General features: G+C 30.7%; 4 protein-coding genes across 5 annotated transcripts in view; 2 read left to right on the top strand and 2 right to left on the bottom strand.

Moving 5' to 3' along the window:
- Positions 1–69: 69 nt before the first annotated feature.
- Positions 70–7,703, bottom strand: LOC130442386 (golgin subfamily A member 4-like). Its single transcript, XM_056776451.1, has 6 exons — positions 7,396–7,703; positions 7,186–7,343; positions 6,881–7,075; positions 3,760–6,815; positions 2,764–3,685; positions 70–648 (listed from the first exon to the last, which is right to left on the bottom strand). The coding sequence occupies exons 1-6, from the start codon at positions 7,535–7,537 to the stop codon at positions 625–627; spliced, it is 4,497 nt and encodes a 1,498-aa protein (XP_056632429.1). The 5' UTR covers positions 7,538–7,703; the 3' UTR covers positions 70–624.
- Positions 7,690–12,942, top strand: LOC130442387 (TLC domain-containing protein 3A). 2 transcript variants are annotated; one of them, XM_056776452.1, is made up of 5 exons: positions 7,690–7,934; positions 8,727–8,986; positions 9,636–9,957; positions 10,012–10,242; positions 10,300–12,942. In XM_056776452.1, the coding sequence occupies exons 1-5, from the start codon at positions 7,890–7,892 to the stop codon at positions 10,450–10,452; spliced, it is 1,011 nt and encodes a 336-aa protein (XP_056632430.1). In that variant the 5' UTR covers positions 7,690–7,889; the 3' UTR covers positions 10,453–12,942. The 2 variants fall into 2 exon arrangements, with proteins under 2 accessions (XP_056632430.1, XP_056632431.1); XM_056776453.1 differs by having other exon boundaries at positions 7,716–7,934; positions 8,797–8,986; positions 10,300–12,806.
- Positions 12,943–14,209: 1,267 nt separating this feature from the next.
- Positions 14,210–21,882, bottom strand: part of LOC130443335 (NACHT and WD repeat domain-containing protein 2) — a 40,717-nt gene continuing 33,044 nt past the window's right edge. The window contains exons 20-29 of the mRNA XM_056777904.1: positions 21,356–21,549; positions 18,584–18,752; positions 16,670–16,888; positions 16,437–16,583; positions 15,920–16,125; positions 15,653–15,852; positions 15,364–15,533; positions 15,155–15,313; positions 14,895–15,084; positions 14,210–14,401 (exon numbers count right to left, since the gene is read on the bottom strand). Coding sequence (XP_056633882.1) covers positions 14,276–14,401; positions 14,895–15,084; positions 15,155–15,313; positions 15,364–15,533; positions 15,653–15,852; positions 15,920–16,125; positions 16,437–16,583; positions 16,670–16,888; positions 18,584–18,752; positions 21,356–21,549 — 1,780 coding nt within the window. The 3' untranslated portion in view covers positions 14,210–14,275. The remainder of the gene's footprint in view (positions 14,402–14,894; positions 15,085–15,154; positions 15,314–15,363; positions 15,534–15,652; positions 15,853–15,919; positions 16,126–16,436; positions 16,584–16,669; positions 16,889–18,583; positions 18,753–21,355; positions 21,550–21,882) is intronic.
- LOC130443163 (transcription-associated protein 1) overlaps positions 14,491–21,882 on the top strand; it is a 75,034-nt gene continuing 67,642 nt past the window's right edge. The window contains exon 1 of the mRNA XM_056777663.1: positions 14,491–14,642. The gene's annotated coding sequence lies outside the window, so the exon portion shown is untranslated. The remainder of the gene's footprint in view (positions 14,643–21,882) is intronic.

The following is a 21,882-nucleotide window of genomic DNA, read 5'->3' as shown; positions in this document are numbered from 1 at the left end:
TGTTTCTTCTGTTGATTCATTCATGGCATTATCGTATGGTAAAGGTGTTATTAAAAATGAAAACAAAAATTACCAGAACGTACATAAAAGTCATATATTTTAACAATCTACTTATTTACATATAAATTAAAAGTTAATCGTAAAAATGTTAATACACGAAAATAAATAGTTAGACACAATTAGGCTCATTTTATCAATAGGGACTGGACAATTTTTAGTGAAATAATTAATGATTTGGTTTATTTGATAACGTGAATTTTCCATCTAAATTTTTGTATTAAGATTATACGTGGCTGCCATTGGTGCAAATAATTCTTTGCCCGCTTTTGTACTATTGATAATTATATTTCAATAGAAAAACATAGAAACTAAATTAAATTTAAAAACAAGTGTATATGGAATGCTAGAGGTATTAGGATTACCTTCAAATAAGAAAATGAACTAAGTTCTAGCAACTTTTAAAAAGTGCTGTATAGTAGAAAACATTGCATGTTTCGTGACCTTCTTCTTCTTCTTCATAGTCGATTAGTGAAAGTTAATCTTCAGTACACATGAGTAAATTTCATTTACTTTAGTTACATAACCATACTTTTAGGTGACTTTTATTAAAGAATCTTCTAAATGTTAAATAAGCCCCAATTGTCCAAGCTATAATAAAAACAAGTTATAAATAGAACATATAAACAAGGATTATAGACACAAAAGATTGCCCAGTTCCCCAATCTGTTTAGCAAAATTATGTACAAGGTCAAATCGAATGTTAGTTACTATATGTGCTCGGTAAAGATAGCTTCCATGCTTATATTGTATTTCGTTATATTTCTGAGCAATTTTGTTTATGCAACTTAAGTCTGAAGATTATTTACGTTAGAAAATTTAAAAATATATTATTTTTATGTAATTAAAAATGTTTATTTGTCTTTTGTCTGAATCAAAACAAACTTAAACTTCTGCAGAAAATTTATTCAATAAAATCACAGGATTATACGCCAACTGAATATAAACAACTATTTCGCACCGATATTGACTTTTCAACGGTCTTCTATCCCTTCCAAAATTTCTAACACAGTTTAAATAGAACTGAGCAATTCTTTGTGTCAATAATCTTCAGGATATAACTAGCAGAACAAATCTTTAGCACTCAGAAGTACCACCCTAAAGACACAAACTATTCCAGGAATCTATATAAAAAAGTTATTGCCACTGATTACTTCTAAAATACAGTACCGTCACATTTTTACTATTGGGGAAATTTAGATATTGGAAGTTGGCAAACTTGTCATTAAACAAAAATAAAAAAGTTTTAAAATCGCGTGGAGGTTATAAAATTTTCTGTTCTTTTGTTTAGAGTTATTTTGAAATGTAAAATTTAGTAAATCAAAATGCTATGAAATTGTGTTAACTCAGTGAAAAATTTTCATATTTGTTATTAACATTTTTGATGCGGAAATGTAAAACTGATGTTATTAAGACTTCAAGTTTTAATTTGGCATGATATATCAGCAAAGATCATTGCCATCAAATAGATATTTTAATCAGTTGCTTTAAGAAAATGAAAAAAAACACTGTTTTTTGTTGTTGTTTTTCAAATCTATAAACCATATGAATCACCGTAATTTCTTCTCGACTGCATTAATAAAGTCTTGAAAAGAAACTTAGTTATTTATTTTTATTTTTGAGACATAGAGACAATACTATTGAAATACAGCAAATTACTGTTGATCTGCGTTTAGGAATGCTCCAGTATTCTAATTCAAGAGAAAATGTATGTATATAGTTCATGTACGCTGCGACCCAAAGGATCTATCGTGTCCCCTATTTTTGCAGTGACACAGAGTTTAAACCTCATATATTAATCCTACTTCAATAAGAAATTTCAGAATTTGGTATGTCTGTAATTGCCAGAGATTTTTGCCTTCTATTTCATAAGCTCCTAGGTGTAATGCTTCGGAGTTCTGTAGCATCCCATACTTAGAAAAAATGTGAATAGAGGCTTCATCTTCTACGCACTTTGCACTCTCTGCTAAACCCATCTTCTTCAGGTGTCCATTGAGGTGAAAGTGCCCTGTTAGTATTCTCAGGTTGTTAAATTCTTCTCTGGTTATAGTTTCCCAGAAGTAGATTGTCCCATTAACTGGTTCTACCCCTTCTTTTTCAGTATTTTCTTTATTATTCTGTAGCTGATACCATAAAAGGGTTCAGGTCCTATTAAGGGTTTGTCTGCTACTACTTTAGCAACAAGAGAAATGAGAAAAAAAAATAACAGAATCACTGATTGCCATACTTTAACCTTATAGTTATCTTACTATAAATTTTGAATTGTCACAAGGATGTAATTGTCATTAAAAAATCTTTTGATGTTGTTAATTTGTGAGGGTTGTTGAACCAGAAGGTCGCTCAAAACTAATAAGGTTAATTGTAAGATATGATTAATGAAAAACGTGTAATCCGAGTTGATTAAAAGACACGTCCCGTTAGAAAAGCGACGCTAATAAGTAACAAATCAGAATCAGTAATATTTACACATATAGATCATTGTTATCATTGTGAGCACTCGGTCACTAACATATTGACGAGAGTCAGTACTTATGGTTTTATTACATTCCCATGGATTGGAGACCCCTCACCTTCAATCAACACAATCACTTAAAAATAGTTTTACCTTAATTTGTTGATAATAAATATTTTAATTGTGTTTCATGTAACCAACGAAATTTTTTGTTTTTCCCAACTCATTTGACTAAGTGAAGAAAACATACTTACCAACGTCTGTTTCTGTTGCTCTTTTTGTAAAATCAATTCAGTTTGCTGAGGATCGAATTTACATACAGCTGCAATCACCCTTGCTAGTACCAAACTTTCTTTACCCAACATGTAATTATAGAGTACGTTTCTCAAATATTCAACTTCTGTTGAAGTTGACAGCTCGGCACAGTGGTTCAAAGTCACCAACGTCTCATCCAATTTCCTGTTCAATTTGTCGTTTTGATTTTTAATTTTTTGAAGTTCATTTTCATAAAATTCTATCGAGCTTTTATTTGTCAAGTCTAGTGATTTGTATTTTAATACTTTTTCTCTAAGCATGTCTATTTCTTTTATATAATGTTGTTTTTCTTCATCGTTTAATAAAAGTTGTTCGGCTTTTAGAGTTTTCAAGTCATTTAACCGATCAGAATTATTTGCATAGTTAATAGGAGACGTTTTTAATTCTTGCACTTCATCTTCCAACAATTGTTTTTCTTTTAGTAAATCATTGTAAAGGCTTTCAACTTCACTTATTTGCATCTCTAATTTCTGTTTGATTTTTCCAAATTTGTTACATTTTTCTTCTAAATTTTCATATTCCTGTTTCAAATTCATATTTTCTATAAACAGACTATTACATTTTTCTTTAATTTCGTGAAAATCTTCTTGAATTTTTGCTATTTCAGCTTCATTGTTGGTTACAGGTTTGACCTCATTTTTGAGTTGTAAGTTTTCTAATTCCAAGACATTTGTCTGTTTTTTCAAATCTTCTATGGTATTATTTAAACTTATAATATCCCCCTTCAGCTTTTCTTTATCTGATTCTCTACCTTGCTGTTCTTTTAAAAGTTCTAGAGCTACTTTCAGTTCTTCTTTCTCTTGATAAATACTCTGATTTTCTTCCATCATATTCTTGTTATCCAAAGAGATCTGTTGTATCCTAAAAATAAAATTTGGTCACAAATGTTACATTCAATAATCAACACTTTTGTGAATAAAAAAAGACATGGGTACCTGATATTGAGTTCTTCAAGTTCTCTTTTAATTTTTTCTCTTTCCGTTTTCAACAATTCCTTCTCACTTTCAGAATGTACTAATTTTGTGTCCAAATTTCCTCTCTGGGATATTTCTCTATGAAGTTCTTCTATTTCTCCTCTAAGAGAATTAATTTCTTCAACTGCACAATCTCTTTCTTCTTTCAAAATATGTATTTCTTGATCTTTAGTTTTGAGTTGTAGGTTTTTGGTTTTTAATTCGTTTCCAAAGTTCTTTGCCTCTTCTTGTTTCTGCTTTGAATTTTCTTCTGCAACTTTTTGGAAATTTTCTAGTTCTAAAATTTTATCTTTGAGTTGACTTAAGGCAATTGTTTTTTCTTCTAATTCGGTTTGTAATTTGCTGATTGTCATATTTAGATCATTTTGACAATCTTTTTCCTTTTTTATAGATTCGATTTGTTCTATTTGCAAGTTTTCTATTGTTGTATCCAATTTTTGGGTTCTTTCAAGAAGAGTGTTAAGTTCTAAACTTTGATTTTCAATTGAGGTATTCAACTTGGCTATATTTTGTGATAATATAAGTATTTCACAATCTTTTTCTTCCTTTTCTTTTTGCAGAGTATCATTTTCAATATTTATTTGTTTAAATTTCGTTTCTATATCCTCTTTTTCTTGTTTTAAGTCAACAATATTCATTTCTAATTTTTCTATTTTTTCATTCAAATTTTGGACATTCGTTTTCTCATTTTCATATTTTTCTTTCAATTCCTTGTTACTAAATTCGAGTTGTTTAATACTGTCATTAATAGACTGGTTAGTTTTTTCTGCAATTGATTTTTCTTCATTGATAACTAATGTTAATTGTTTATTTTCTTCTTCTAGCTGCTGTAATTTGAGTTCCATAATGCCGTATTCAGATTTTGTCACCTCCAGCATAGCTTCCTTTTTCTCTAGCAAATGATATTTCTCTTGAGCTTCCTGTAAAGTTTCTTGCAATTTGAAATTTTCTTTTGACATTCTCTCACCATTAGTCTTCTCTTCGGACAACTCATTTTCCAATGATAATATTTTATTTTGTTTTTCCATCAATTGTTCTGTAAGCTTATTTAGCAAATCTTCTTTTTCTTTTAATTTTTCATTCAAGTTGCTGTGTAATGATTGTATATTGATTTTCATATCTTTATTATCATCAAGTGTGTTATTAAAATCTTCTTGAATTTTTTCTATTTGGAAAGATTTAGAAATACTTTCTTCTTTCAACTTAGCATTCTCTTCAAGAATATTATTGTATAAAGTTTGTCTTTTCATACACAAATTTTTCAAAATTTTTAATTTCAAGTTCAACTCTGCTTTGATAAACTCTTCTTGGTTCATTTCTTTTTCACTTACATTTAATTCTTTCCAAATGTCATCTATATGTTTTATAATGGATTCATATTCTTTATCAAACGATTCTAAATTTTTATTGTTGATTTCTTCTAACTGTTCTAGTTTTAATTTCATTAATTTTGCTTCATCTTCTGCTACTTCAATTGCAATTATCTTTTCTTCTAGTAATCTAATAGTTTCCTTTAATTTGGCTAATTCCATGTTTAAATTTGAATTTTCTTCTATAAGATTTCTATACTTGTCTTTTTCTTCTTCTAGAGTATTCTTTAGTTTTTGTATTTCTTCATTTTTTTCTTCAATTATCTTATTAGCTTCTTCTTTGCATTTCAAAATATTTGAAGATTGTGATTCCATTGTTTCATTCTTTTTTTCCATTATCTTCAATTGTTCTGATGTTTTAACTAACTCTTCTTTAATATTGTTCAATTCCTTTTCACCTTCTTGAACATGTTCTTTTGATGTTCTTAGTTCTTCTTGCAAAGTATCAATATGTGATTCAAGCCTTGAAATTTTTTCTTCTTGTGAATCTATATTGATCTTATCTTTCTCTAAATTAGATATAATATTTCGAAGTTCTGTACAGTTTTCAATAAGATCCAAATGATCTTTTTCTAGATCTGAATGAGTGGCAATTTTATTAATTAGTTTTGTTTTTGTATCATTAAGTTCATCTGTTAATTTTTTAATAAGATCATCTTTTTGGAAAAGCTGTATCTGTACTTCTTTTGTGGTATTATTGGTGGAACTTAGCTCTTGAATTTTTTTGGAGAAATCTTTTTGAAGTTCTTCTTCTTTGGTGATAAATTCGTTTTGGATCTTTTCTCTGATCTTAGGCTCTAAGGATAAAAGACCTTTTTTAGCATCTTCTCTTAATTGAGTAATCTGGTTTTCATAAGATTCACGTTCATTGAGTAAAGAGCTATTTAGCTCAGAATTATTTTTAGTTAATTTTTCTACGACTTTTTCTAATTCAATTATTGCTTTTGCACTTTCGTCTTCTTTTTCTTTGCATTTCTTTATTTCCAACTTATAGGTTTCTATTTTAAGTAGTTCAGCTTCGAGATTATTACATTTTTGTGACAAATTTTCAACTTTTTCAATCAGTTTTTTGTTTTGAGCTTGAAGATTTTCCAATTTTTGGTTATTGTTAGTTTTACTATCAGCTTCCAGTGTTTCCAGTTTTTGTTTTAGCTGATCATGATCCCTTTTCAAACTGGAGATTTCATTGTCTTTAAGTAGAATTTCATTGTGAAGCTCCATTTTATTTTGAGCCAAGTTCAAGTTGTTTTCTTTTTCTCGTTCAGAAAACTGCACAATTTCTTTTTCTAAATTACTTATTTTATTTTTATATTCCTGTTCTTTGCTCTGAAATACAATACTGTTTGCTTTTAATTCTTGAATTTTCGAATTCAATGATTCTATTTCTTTCCTAGATTCGTTGAGGTATTTTGTCAAAGTTTCTAGATTATTCCCATCATCTTCTATGTTTATAAGGGCATTTGAAGACTTTTCATTTTGTAAAAGGTCTATTTTTGTTTGTAAACTTTTTATTTTGTAATTCTTCTCCTCTAGATCATTTCTCAATGCACTTTCTAAATGAGCTTTGGCCGTTTGTTCCAAACTACACTGTTCTTTCAATTCTGTTACTCTTCTTATTGCTTTGTCTTGTGTTTCTACCAGTACACTCTATAAAGAATAAAAATTAATACTTATAAAGGTTTAAAATATAAGAAAAAGTATTCAAGATTTACCTTCATTTTTGCATTTTCTCTTTCTAAATCCTTGTAGTGTCTTGATAAATCAGTATATCGGCCTCTATACTTATGGTACCTCAACTGAGATTTTTGGAAAGCTGAGTAAATCTGTTCTTTAGTGAGATGCCCTAATTGAGAAGAAGCTGTAGAAACATTGTCTTCAATCTCACTAGCCGAAATATCCAAATCAGACTAAAACAGTATATTAGTTTGAAGTCTTGGTTTTAAAAAAATATGGGATTTTAATGAAAATATTTCAAATTAAAATAAGAATTGCCAGTACAGCACAAATGGTGTATTACTTGTAAATGATACATGTTGCCGGGTTCATATCTGGGAAGAAATGATACATCACTGGCTAAAGAAGATGTTGAGTTTTTTCTAGTTCTTTCTTGTGTTGGGGACATCAACTGAACACTTGAAAAACCGTGGTTATTACTATCAGTTGAAGGATTTGCATCTGTAAGAATTAAAAACTATTTGAAAGTTCACTTCAATTTAAATGTAATTACCATCTTCTCCAATTGAAAAGAAATTGTCGTCTGAATTTGAAGTACTCTGTAATCTATCACTAACGGATTGTGTAAATTCAGCAAACCGTTGTGGAGAAATTTTAACCTCCTCTGTAATTTTTTCTTTCAGTTTTTTAAACATTTTAAGCAAGATATACACACTGATTTTTAAAAATAAACATTACACCCTTTCGTTTTCCTCATAACCTAAAAATGACGTGTCAAACTGACAGTAAGGCAATTTTTAATTTTTACAATGAAATAGAATATTAAGCGTTTATGACATCAGTTAATAGTTTTTCTCTACTAATCTCGAAGCTACCAAGCTTAACTTCAGATTGGCAAATGACAATACGATATTTTTAACCTCAAATATTCTTCAAAAATAAAAATGGACTTCAAATTTGTAAAGACTGAAGTAGGTAGAGAAGTATGCTTAGTTTGTCTTTAGATTCAATTCATTTATATATATTCTTCAAGTAACGGAATTAAAAATGAGATCGAAACCAGGGCATATTACTCCTTTCTTCAAGAAAGAGGTAAGTATTCCATAAAGAGATATTATTTTCATCGATTTTAAACTACATTTACGAGGATTACTCTGATTTAAACCAAAAAATAAATACATTTCTAAGATTACTTTAATTCCATTTTCAAGTAGTCCGTAAAAGTGTCAAGGTTAATATAATATTGACAGAATTTTGATCTATATTATTCCATTAAACCATTTAAATCATTGGTATTCACCCGGCATTAGTTTATTTTTAGCTTTTTAATGGACTAGTATATTTTACTAAGTGTATATGTTTAAAATTCCCTATTTCCTGCTTATGTAACTTCTGATTAAGATTATAGAAATATATTTATATATGAAACAACTCTATTTACCTCTTTTTATAATGAAGATTCATTACTTTAGTGTTATAAAGTAACTCTGAAACACAAATTCAGATAATTTACCTTATGATCTTGACTATATACTTACTGAATGTGAAAATTATGGATTTTATTCAATTATATATGTGAAAAAGAGATTAATGTAATGATATAATCCCTTAAACAGTGTTTGGTAAAGCTGCAATATTTTTTTAAATATTTTGATTTTAATCAATTATGGCTTGAAATATTTTAATAAAGATCAAAGGATATTGAAAAGTCAAATTTTTACATGCTATTTTAAACTGATTTTCATAGAAAAGAGACCTGAAAACAAGACAAATAAATCATAATAAATGTATAAAAAGGTCTAAGAAGTACAAAGTTTAAGATAATTTATTTCTTTGCATATATGAGAATTTACCTAATTTATAAACATTGCAATTGTATTGTAGCAAAAGAAAACATCATTTTTAGTACCATATGTGCTGTTAACAATAGCATCAGTAATAGTGTCTATTGTAGCAGTCAGTGACCTTCATTGGGAACAACATGTATCAATCAATAGGGGAATGGTAATATTTATTAGTGGTCTAGTATTTTTTTCTTCTTTATATCTTGCCATAAATACTGTTTTTCTACACACCCACTCAGGAAGACGAATCATAAAGACTTATAAACTTAGTTATAGCGATATCTATGACATCAGTAACAAGTAAGTAATTTTTATTTAAAATGGCTTATTTAAATTTGATTTAGATTATATTTAAGGGTAATGTTTTACCTTTAATGTTTGTTCTGTGCCCCATCAGAGCTTTATTAGTTGCTTGTTCACCTGTACCCAAAGCCTAATTCATTCCATGAACTAGAATGGAAGAGATCATAATTAGTTCTACAAGTTCTTTCCCCCAAAACATGTTCTGTTATTGTGGGGTATTCTGTATCTAGATGATTAGACTCATTAGGTACCTTGCAAGATAACCAGTGATCTACTTCTAGAATAATATGCCAGAGTAATTCTCTTTCAGATTCTTTCTTTCCTTGAAACTCTTTCTTTTCTGATCCTTTTTTGTTTTATAAATGTAAATGTTTAAATAATGATTATTATCTTTTAAGCATGTATCAGCTGTTCAGGCAATGTTTTGTTGCATCACAGGTGTAACAGCTGCTGTAGTCCTGATGTCCTCAAGACATCCCACTGTATATCTTAGGTATATGCTTGCAAGATAACCAGTGATCCACTTCTAGACTAATCTGCCAGAGTAATTCTCTTTCAGATTCTTTCTTCCCTTGAAACTCTTTCTTTTGTGCTCCTTTTTTGTTTTATAAACATAAATGTTTAAATGATTATTATTATCTTTTAGGCATGTATCAGCTGTTCAGGCACTGTTTTGTTGCATCACAGGTGTAACAGCTGCGTGTTACAGCTGTAGTCGTGATGTCCTCAGGACATCCCACTATATATCTGAAGCATATGCTTGGTTTGGAGCGGCATATTTTTTCTATGATATTTGGTCTATGTATAAAGTTTACATTGCCAAAATAGGTAATGTACAGATGAATGGTGATGCCAAAAGTAATAAAACCGTCTCAGAATTTTACCAATGGATGAAATATCTAGGGAATAATTTTGTAATTGTAGGACATCATATATTTATAGGATGTTTTGGATTCTTAGTCATAACAGTGAGTTTTTAATTAATTATATAAAATTATTTATAAAGTTCATGTAATTTTTAGTATTTAAGAGGAGGTTTAGGTGATTGTTTTTTCGGATTTGTGTACCTGATGGAGGCAAGTACTCCTTTTGTATCTTTGAGAGGAATTTTATCCAAAATCGGATTAAAGAACACTCCCATTTATGTTGTAAACGGACTTATGATGTTAACTGTGTTCTTCATATGCAGAATAGCTATGTTTCCCTATGTAATATATATGTATTCAATATCTGTTAATTTGGATTTCATATCGGTAAGTGGAAAAAAAATTAATCTCAAAGAAGTCAAAAATTTTTTTTTATATTTTTAGGCAGTTCATTCATTACCCAGAGGTTGTAAAATAAGTATAGCAATATTGCTGCTACCACAATTGTACTGGTTTTACCTTATGGTGAATGGAGCAACAAAAGTTTTGAAACATTCCATTACCAATAACAATATGAAAACCCTAAAATCCAAGTAACGGGATTCGTTTCAGATACTATGAGATTGCGTTAAAAAAAGGAAAAAGGTTGTGATTAATTACAGAGCTGGGTAGGATATTTTGTTACAGTTATCTATAAAATTAGATGTGCATCTATATAGTAACATACAATTTATAGTTACCAATTATAACTGATTGAAAAGTAATTACAATATGTGGTATCATGGAATTTTCTATTTTTATTCTAACAAAAGAATCTGCTTTCTCGAACAAAGGGTAGAGGGAAAATATACCAAATATAGATAAGGAGAGAGTTTATTAGGAAGACTTTGTTTCAAACTAATATACAATAATAATTGAATTGAAAAATGTAACTACCACTTCGATGTACCATTTATTCCTGTTAAGGCAGCTTGTTGATGAAGGAAATAAAATTTTTCCCCTTAGGAAATCAATGTATCTTTAGATTTCTGTTTACATCGTCCTAACACCATGTAATCATTATTTGGCTAAATATGATGCCAACATTTACACTACACTGTTTGGTTTAACAATCTTTCTATAAGTCACTTATTTATATCTGGCTCTAACGAACTGTTTTGAAAATTCCTATTCGAATCTATGATGCAGTATAAACAAAATTTATATACGTGGTGTTAGAACAATTCCTAAAAAAGTGTTAAAAATGTATTTACAACAAAGTGTGTGCTTTTGCTTAGGTATACTATATATATATATCGATGAATGTATTTTCCAAAGTATCTATTTTTTAGACCATTTCATGATCACGATCAGATCAGGCTTTCAATAATACCTCTTGCTACAAAAGTTTCTTAAGATCAGAATATATATTAAAACAATTTTAGCATGGATTAAAGACTCGCTAGGTACTAGACTAGAAGAGAGTTTTTTTTAGATAGTAACTGCTACATCAAATCCCACAGTACATCATATTAATCAAATTATTGTTTTAACAATTTTTAAATACCAAGTTCTATTATTTATAAGTGATCTTGAATTAAAATTGATTCATATCATATTTCCATTAAATTATTATAAAATACAGGAAATAAGAGTAGTAGAAATCAGAATGCGTGGTTTTTCTTAATGTAGTACATCCCAACAGGACAAATGGACACCAAAAACAACTCTACTATGATGTTAAATATAAAGTAGACAAAGATATGTAATACATCCCCCAAACTTTTAAAGGAAATGGTTTTCATATAGTTGAAAAACCATTACCGGAGTTGTCGTTGGGGGTGGTGCCAAATATTTATTGTCGGACCAACTTACAGGCAGAAAGAAGTGTGGGCATATATCTAAAAAGAAAAGATTCGTTTCGATTCTAGAAGTATTATTAAAGAAGGAAATTGAAAAAGAAGTATTTTTCTGAAGTGGATCCTTGGGAACCATGCGAAGGGTTCTCGTTAGTTTCCTTACAATGAACTGTCACCTCATGAAGTTCTAGCAGAATCTAACAACTCATCTGCTAAAATATCTCTCCATTGCAAACCTCAAGGAATGCTTTGGTCAGGAAACTTTTGTGGAGAATTAATTTAAATTTAAATTTCTTCGGGCTTATTTACTTATATGATGTATTAAAATGTAGTTTTTTTATAAAGTTGGAAGTCAAAATTTTCAGGACTATATTTTCTCCAAAACATTCAATGATTTTTTAGTTTTAAAACCGTGACTGGTGCTTCAGAAATTTTTTCTGGTGTTCATAAGGAACTACTCTTGTTGATGTCATATAAAAAATGGTTTTAATTAAGTTAATTTTTTTGGCAGCTCAATTTTAGAAAAATTTACAAATTACAAAGCCCCTGTAATGTTTCTTGCTCCTGATCTAAACGCATGATCATGAATTGATTTCTTTGCTTCCGTAGGTGGGCTTACCAAAAAACAACAGTATTTTTCTAGTTTATTTACCATCTGGTAATTATTGACTGTATTGATTTTAGAACACTCATATTTTTGGAATGTAAAATGTAAAACTAAATCTTAGATGTATAACAAAAATGATAATTAAAATTTGCATGAGAATCTGACTAAATAGACTGAATAATAAATAAACATTTTTTTAAACAATTTAACTGACAATTTCATAATATATAAATAGAAATATTTCACAGAACTATTTTTTTATCATATATAATTGAAATAATTAGAAATACAGTTGATGATAAAATATTCATTTTATTTTCTCTTAAATTGATTATCAATAATAACTTTTCCTCGTATCGAACAAATTGTCATGCAAGTTACCTACAATAGTATAATTTTTTGTGTTGAAATTGCACTAAATGGTACTGAATGTGTCAATATAGAGTTTCTTTTTAATTTATTGTTTTTATTTCTCTTGAAAATAAAGTTTTCAAACTAAAACGCTTTATTAATGTATTAATTCGAAATTCCCACTTTTTGACGATATTCTCATTACATAGTATTAATTTAGATACTTCTGGAGTATACTGTATAAGTGACAAAATAAAATTTCCACATTAGAGCGCGCAATAAAATTTTTCTATTTAGACAGAACATTTCATTTGTCCTTCTGAAGCTGAACGTAGTGAACGAATTATACCTATTTGATATGATAAAAAAATGAAATATAGGAAGTTATATACTGATATTCTTTTTTTCTCTCTCTCTAACAACTGTTCAGGCTCACTTGAACAAACTTTCATAATTCACTCTATATTCAATATTAACACTATGGTTTTTTGTCCTTGAACTTCAATATCAACAGATGACCATTTAAAAATATCTACCGTGGGGTAAACAAATGCTTTTGTCGTATATTTTGATGATTTTTGAATTTATTTGATCGATCTTAGACCTTATTATTCCAAGTTTTATTGCGAAATTGTTCCTTAAACAGTTCCTACGAAATTTTCTCCCGAAAAATGGCTTTGTCGCCCTATTTTCATTAAGCAGTGTTTTGATTATACTTTTCAGCTGTCCCTGTGTTATCACTTTGAAAATAGTTTGATGTTTGATGAACTTGAACATAACAGTGGAAATGTTTGAAAAACTCTCATAATTTAAACATAAAATAGATACAAGTGTCCTATATTTTGCAAATTTCTTGACTAAAAAAACTTACAATAATTTTCAGTTTCAGTTGTAGTAGTTTCACTGAAACAGCTCTAGTATCTATGGAGACCTTTTAAAATTATGAAACCAAAAAACAACTCTCACTACTGGAAAAACTAAGAAAAGCTAACAAGTATTTAGGAGATAATCATTTGTTTACCACACGGCCGTTAGTTTGACGTAGATCAGCTGTTTTCTTAAATTACCTAATAATCTATGATTAATTTTAAGAGCACATTAGTTGACATGTGTAGAATTTCCGGTTTTTGACTTTTCATCATAGAATTTCGTATTACTTTTGGCGTAAAATCCATGGGTGTTAGTAAATCGCTGATAATTTCTAGACAATAATTGGTAAATCTCATTTAATCCTCACTGTTCACGTCCGCGTCCTAATATTGGCGGATCAGAGCGGATTTCCATCAAAACATGGCTATTCATTATTCAAGCTATAGTGACGAAATAAGTCATTTTACAATTTCGAAACTGATGTTCCTTTCACAGTTGTAGTTAGTTTTGTCAAAAATGTAGCTACAGAGTTACAGAAATTCATGTTGAATTTTTATTATTTATATAGTTTTACCTCTCACAATTTGCTTCCCACTTATAACTTGCACTAGTCCCTCGTCATTTTCACGCTGTCAAAGATTTTCATTATATTGAGTATTTAATAAGTAAAACACTCATTTTTTCTAAATTTCACATATATATTATAAAAACATATAATTTCAAAATATGTTTTATCTATACCTAATTTTCAATCTTATTTTATATGTTCTGTATTTTGATTACCGTTTGGATCATTAATAAAAGTAGTAGATAATCTCGCTATTGTTCCTACCGCTTTGAATCTTGTTTGGGCTTTCATTTTGTCCACTTTTTTCTTCCACTAAAATATATTTTATATAATGATATAGCTGTATGCTCTATACTATCGAAGGCTAGATAAAATGAATAAAGATTATTCAAAAATTGGCTGAATGCTCACATGGTCAAGATATGAATGTTAGAGTGAATGAATAGAGAATTTAAGTTCATTGTGTATATTCAAGTTTTTGATGTGTAAGTGAAAAATATTATGAAAATGATTTGTTTTTAAGTATAAAATAATGAGAAGACGTAAATAATATGTAAGTACCAACTATACTCTATAGAATTATTTCATAATTTGATAAAATAATAGTAGGTTCCAACTAAATTATTGAATTCAAAACAAATTAAAAAGTTTTTTGTTATTTACTGCGATAGTTTTTATGTGATTGCATGTAATAATCAAAATTCAATTCCAACCATATATAACAAAAAGTTCAATATAAATAAGAGTAAATTTGAATTAAGGTTATGTTGGTAAACTTATGTGTATTTCATATAACATGATTTACCTCTTCATCTCTGGACGGCATTTCTGATAGGTACTGGTTCATATCACCTTTATTCGTATCAACAATAGCAAGTACTGATACACATCCATCTACAGTACCTAAAACAAGTGCCTTACCATCAGGAGTACTTTCTACAGCTGTAAGTTCAGCTTGTACTCTATAATTTGCCACCATCTCAGCATCAGCAGTACTAAAACACATATTTGTTTATAATGTATTGTGTATTCAGATAAATGTTTACATTTTTAATAAAAACTTACCGGAAAACTCGCAGAGTCTTTTTACCACTATGGTAGTAAAGCACATATTCATCTGTGCTATTAAATAAACAAATTATTGAAAATACACCTTCGGCCACTTTTGGTATAAAAGTACGCACAGTTTGTCCTTTTTTTAATTCTATTAATTCTAAACCTCCTCTAAAATAATAAATGTCATTAAATGCCTTGTATGAAATGTAGATTATTACCTTGATGGGGCATATAAGCCATATTTGCCATCCTTTGTTATACTTCCTCCCCATTTTGGAACTGTTCGTAAGTATTTCTTTGATTTTATATCTATTATTGCTCCTTTGTCAGTTGCTAGAACCGCTATCAAATGACCTTTATGGGGCATAGCTACTAAACCAGCTACATCCTAAAAAATATATTCAACAAATTTTAATGCATTTAATATTCATTATATAATCATCATTGAATTTATTTATAGGAAAATTATGAACTATTTATTTATATTTTTTGGTAAATGTTACTTGCCTTAATTGCGCACATTTTAAGACCAATCCTATGTATAAATGTGCCTGATAATGCGTTGTATACAAAAATACAATCTCTATTTGTCTTGTCAGCTCCTGCCATTACTAAATGTTGATTGTCTGAAGTGACAACTGCTGGTCTAAACGGAACTCCAGTTATGCTTCTAACAGCATATTCAAAACTATAGATCATCTCGCCATCTGAAATTAATTGTAAATTATGTAAATATCTGTCGAGAAATTTTCTTAAAGTATATGTATAATATACTTGGAATTTCTCGAATGCAGACAGTAGCCATTGTCCTTATAAAATCAGTCCCTGGAGGATTACTAGGTTTCGAAATAGACAGAATTTTAGTGCCATGGTCCATGAGAGTTAATTGTTTTATACCAGGCTGTTCTTCTTTGAAAATAACTTGCTGAGTTAGTCTCAACCATATCAATATGTTACCAGATTCAGCTGAAATTATATATCTGCAAATTAAATTAAAAAAATTTCACTTCAAATGTTAATAGTCCATTTTTATTATTCGTTTGTGTATAAGAAAACAGATAGTATTAATAGACTAATGAGAGCTACCGGTTCAAATTTGCGATTTAAGGAACTTTGGAAGACTGACTAAAAGGTTATATTTAATGTGACATTTGGGGCTTTAATGCATGATTGTCAGAGTTTGAAATGTGTAAGTGGACAATAAAAAATTTTGACAGCTATATTTGGAGACCTTCAACACCAGTTGTGCAACAGACTAATATAAAAATGCCCTCATTATTTTTGTACGTACTTTCCATCTGGGGTAATAATAGCATGGGTAACTATAGCTCCTAGAGGACTGTCTGCTAGTTTAGTTGTCAATTTTCCAATTCTAAGGTCCCATACTCCAACGCAATTTCTAGTTGCTGTAACTGCTAAACTCAAATTATCCGATAAACTAAAATAATAATAGGTAGTGATAAAAACTATTACCAAAGAATGATATTAGATAAACGAATGCCATTTATTAATTTATGTATTTACCTTATTGAATCTACTTGAAGTTCGTGTCTGTCTATAACATGCACTGTTTCGAAAATATTATTTATATTCCACACTTTAGCCGTTCGATCTATGGAGGAAGTTACAATACTATTCCAATTACCCACCATTAAAGGCTCCAATTGAATAATTCGTCCAAAATGCGCATCGAGAACTTTGACCAATTTCTTTGTTTCCATTTTCCACACATATAAATTTTTTCTGAAATTGAGTGAGGGAAAGAAATTTAAAATGAAATTGTATTTTTCTAAGTATAATTTTAAAGCTACAGCTTCCAAATTATAAAAAATATTGTAATGTTTCTTGTTCATCCAGTCCAGTCAATATCTGACCCTTATAAAAGGTTATCTACCTGACCTACCACAATCGTCGGTATTACAGGTTTTCTGCGGTTTTCCTGTACCTGGTGAACCGGCTCACCAGCCAAATGGCCAACAATAGGAAATAATGAAGCTGCAGCTGTACACGCCTCCTCCAATTACCCGCTTTTTTATTAAAAATAAAAAATAACAAAATATATCCCTTAACTGGAAAGAACCGTTTTTTTTTAAACTGGATCTGTCTTCACTTCTTCGAGCTACGTTTGGTCGTCCGTCTGAAGTAGCGCAATCACAAACCTATCATCACAACCCGAGCCCTGCAGAGCAGCAACTCCCATCTCAGGGCCAATTCCAATGAACCTTCATCTCTATAAAAAATTTTCTCATCCCACCCAAAATATACCCAACGAATATCTCTCACCCACTACTATCAGTTATCTATCAAATGTCAACTGATACACATTTCTGTTAACAACAATCAAGAATTCTGTTGGAAAGGAAAAAAAAACGGTAAAAAAATTTCATTATCGGACAAAAAATTGATAAATTTTATGACGAACGGAATAAGCTCGTTCTGAAATTTTCTTTATTTCCTCAATTAATTCTTCATCAAACTAATCTTCTAAATCTTGGAAAGCATCCATATTAAATATTTAATTATTTATATGGCGAATATTTCTAAAAATGAATTAATCAATATAGGTATAATGAACAAATAAACCACTTTTGATGTATAATATTTTATGTTAAGTTTCTACTAAACTCTTTAATTGACACTTGTGACTGCCTAATAACTTATTTGGCAAATAACTCGATTTACTTTATTAGAAGGTGAAGACACCGAATTTTTGGTTATTCGGTAAATAATTGTTAGTAGGGACTTTATTAGGAGGTGAAGAAACCCGGCCCGAATAAATCGAATTATTTGGCAGTCACAACTGTCAATTAAAGAGTTTAGTAGAAACTTAACCTAAAATATTACACATCAAAAGCTATATTTCATTAGTTCATTTTTGGAAATATTCGTCATACAAATAATTAAATATATGATATGGATGTTTTCCAAGATTTAGAAGATTTGTTTGATGAGGAATTGATTGAGGAAATATAGCAAATTCCAATTCTTGGTCCGATGTAGAAATTTTATTACCGTTTTCTTTTTCCTTTTCTATCAATTATTTTGAATACAAACTACAAACTTTCCTTATTCAATACATGGACGATTGCTATATAGTTATCTTTCATAGTGTTACCAACAGTATATTATTTGTTGAGTACATAACAAAGTGACAAATACTTATTAGTTAGTTCGGATTTAAACAAACTAGGGTGAAGAAACGGTAAACTTTTATTCGACAATTAAAAGTTCTTAATAAAGTTATGTGGCTCATAACTATTTGGCACTTTATTAGAACGTGAAGAAACCGGACCTTAGTTTAATAGTTTGGAAACGGTATAATCAGAAAAAGAATGGAAACTACAGATTTTTGGCGAGCAGCGTGCGACTTGAGTCGATTTTTTTGCTCACAAGTGTAGTTTAGGTAAATAAAAATACAAAAGCATCCTTACTATATACCTGACACCTGCAATGGCGTAATTCTTATGTGCGCTCAATGTAATTGAATTAGATTGCGATATCTTTGTAGTTATATTTCTAGTACCGTAGGGTAAACTTAAACTAACCACATCCTCATAATTTCTTTCTTCATTGAAATCCCATATTATAAATCCATTGTTAGTAGTACCTTGAAACAAATGAAGAATTATTATTAATGTAATGTTACAAATAGTAGAAAAGTTCTATGGAAACGGTATGGATCTGAATGTGATGTTTATGGACTAGTGTCAACGGGACGGAATAGAGCATGTGATGAGAAAATAGGGGACCCCCCAAGATTATTGGTAAATATGACGATCAACAACACATTTTTGCAGAGGAAGGATTAACGAAGGTGATTCCAGTACAAAGAGGTGTAAAGCAGGGTCCACACCATGCCGGGGTAGGCCGTGCGGGCCGACACGGGCGGCCTAAGCCGCGTGGATGCAGACGCCCCGGGCGGATTATCCGGGTTAGAAAATGCCGGCCTGGACCGTGCCGATCCCAACCCGCATAAAGTAGGTACAGATCAAAGGAAGCCGAGCCGAACAAAAATATAGAGTGGGGACGTGCCGAGCGGCCCCGAACGGCACATTAACACTTTAAAAAAACTTCTAAAAAGTACTCTTCAACGAAGTCACCAGTCTTGGTGTTGAAACTAAAATGTAGGTAGCAATAACCCGGTCGGTTTCGTTTTCGGCGTGGACGTCGTGCCGGCCCGAACGTACCCGCCCGGCTTAGCCCACCCGGGTCAACCCGCCCGGCCTACCGCGGCATAGTGTGGACCCTGCTTTAAGCAACGGAACACTCTCCATTGAACATCGCAATATAAGGAGTAATATATGAGATATAAGTGGGAGAGATGATTATGAAAGGATATCAATTCCAAATAGTGAAAAATTTCAATTATTTGAGTATGACAATTAGCGAGGCAAATAATAGGTGCATAGAAGTGGTGGAAAGGATCCGAGAGGCCTACTGGAGGTATGTGATGTTTATGAGGAGCAAAAACCTTAAGTTGAGTATATATGTTACTGTGAATGTCCGAAATGCAGTATATGTTAAGATACTCAGGTGCCTGTTAACATCCACCAAGGTAGTTAATGAATAACCGTTATTTCCTTTTCATGACGATTTCGGTCATTCACCGGTGACTGTTATCATAGACCACAACGACTTGGTCAATGTTCATTATGACCAAAATTATGATGCCTGTGTGATTGGTATAGAGAAATAATGATGTGTGGAAACAGAAATTCTGGGCCAGTATATGACTAATAAAGTCACAAATTGTTACAATAAATAGAATCATAAATAGATGCAAATTGTTTATTAATAGAAATCATTAAAACAACCTACTTGTACTAGGTATAGGTAGGTAAGTTAGGTTAGGTTAGTTTAGGATTAGGTTAGATTAGGTTAAATAAACATAACCTCTTTGTGGTCAGTAATTGCAGCAGAGTGTAAATTACCGAATCTAAGGTTCACAGTATCTCCTCCGTATATGTGAATATTCACCGGTGTATGTCTGATTCAAATATAAATTAAGAACAGTTTTCGAGTTACGAGTTACACCATCAAAATTGGTGATTGTCGACATACACTGGTGCATCTTAACATTCACTAATATTGGACATTCACAGTAACAAGAATTAGACCAGTTATTACATAAAGTACCAAAACCATATGCCTGTCGGGGAAGGACGATCTTTAGGAATATATCGAGACCGTTGGAGGATACGTAAGAAGGTTAATGAACCACGAGATCAAAAACTAGGTGAAAGAGGGTAATATAGTGAAAATGTTAAAGATCCAAAGGCTCAAATGCTTTGGAAATATACGATGAAAAAATCTGTGGAAGTCTGCTAGGAAAAAGTAATACAGGAAATTGCAACGGTGGAGTTGAGGAATTGGAGATAAGTCGTAGAGGATAGAAGGGAGTGGGATAGCGGAGAGTGAACGAAGAAAACTTAAAGCGGAATAATTCGCCGTAAAAGATAAATCGAAAGAACTCGAATGGGCGGCTATCATCCGCGTTGATCTAATGGCCTAAAATACGAGGCATATTTTTTAAGTAAGTACCGTTTTGGAATTAAAAAAGGAAGTGCAAATATATCGCAATAATTTTATTTTTACATGAAAGCCTGTACCTTAATCTACTTTTCTACATAACTTCCGTGAATATTGAGGCACTTGTCATAACGTGGCCTCAGTTTTTGAATACCCTCTTCATAAAATTCTGCCGCCTGACTTGTTAATCACTGTATCACAACTGTTTTGACTTCGTTATCGTCTTGAAGACGCTGACCGCCCAGGTGTTTCTTCAAGTGCAGGAACAAATGGTAGATGCTGGGCGCCAGATTAGGGCTGTAGGGAGGATGATCTAGAGTTTCCCATTGAAAAGATTTGTTCAGATCTTTGGTCCTATTGGCCACATGAGGACGGGCATTGTCATGCAGCAAAACGATACCCATTTTGTTACCATTCCATCACTCACAATGTTTTGTCCGTAAACTTCACAGATCTCACGATGAATATCTTAATATCTTAAACACTCAGTAAACAACGTACACAATGAAGAATCAGACTGTAATGGCGTCAGTGCGTAGACAAAAGAGATGTAGGTAAACAGGGCGCATGTGCGGACTCCGACCTTGGAGTTGCGGCGGCGGAATCGCAAAACGGTACTTACTTAAAAAATATGCCTCGTATATTATATAAATAATCTAATTATTAAATTGTATGTCTTACCAAAAAGAATTTTGTCATGTTTGTCTAATTTTAATTGAAGTATTGCCTCAGTTTTATCATTTTCTGCCCTTGGTAAATCACATACTTTATCCCACGTTTTTAATTCATCGTTTTGCACATATTTCGAAATTACATAACAATCTGGAGTGGTACAAGTGAACAAACTAGTTTTTTCTTTTTTGAAAACAATGGCACTACAAATAATATGTTAGTTGCATCAATAGAAACAATTCTAATCTAATGTAATTGTATAATATTTGTCCTTTTGCAAACTAATTCAGAACAGAAATAAATGACAGAATTCGCCTATACGGTCCTGATTTATGACTTATACTGGACTTAATATTCTTAAGAGATTAGCGGTGTATTTATTTAGTTTCAGATTATAGCCTTAGAGATGGGGTGATTTACTTTTCTGCAAATATCTGAAATTTGATTGTAAACTTTGAAAATAGGTAAAGTTACCCCGATTGACGGAAAAATTAGAGATTTAGATTGCCTATTTTCCAAATGAATAAGAAATATAG

This window comes from Diorhabda sublineata, chromosome 4 (genome assembly GCF_026230105.1).
Source record: "Diorhabda sublineata isolate icDioSubl1.1 chromosome 4, icDioSubl1.1, whole genome shotgun sequence".
NCBI classification, from domain to species: Eukaryota; Metazoa; Arthropoda; class Insecta; order Coleoptera; family Chrysomelidae; genus Diorhabda; species Diorhabda sublineata.
The sequence above is the reverse complement of the archived record's forward strand: the minus strand, read 5'-3'. Positions and strand labels throughout refer to the sequence as shown.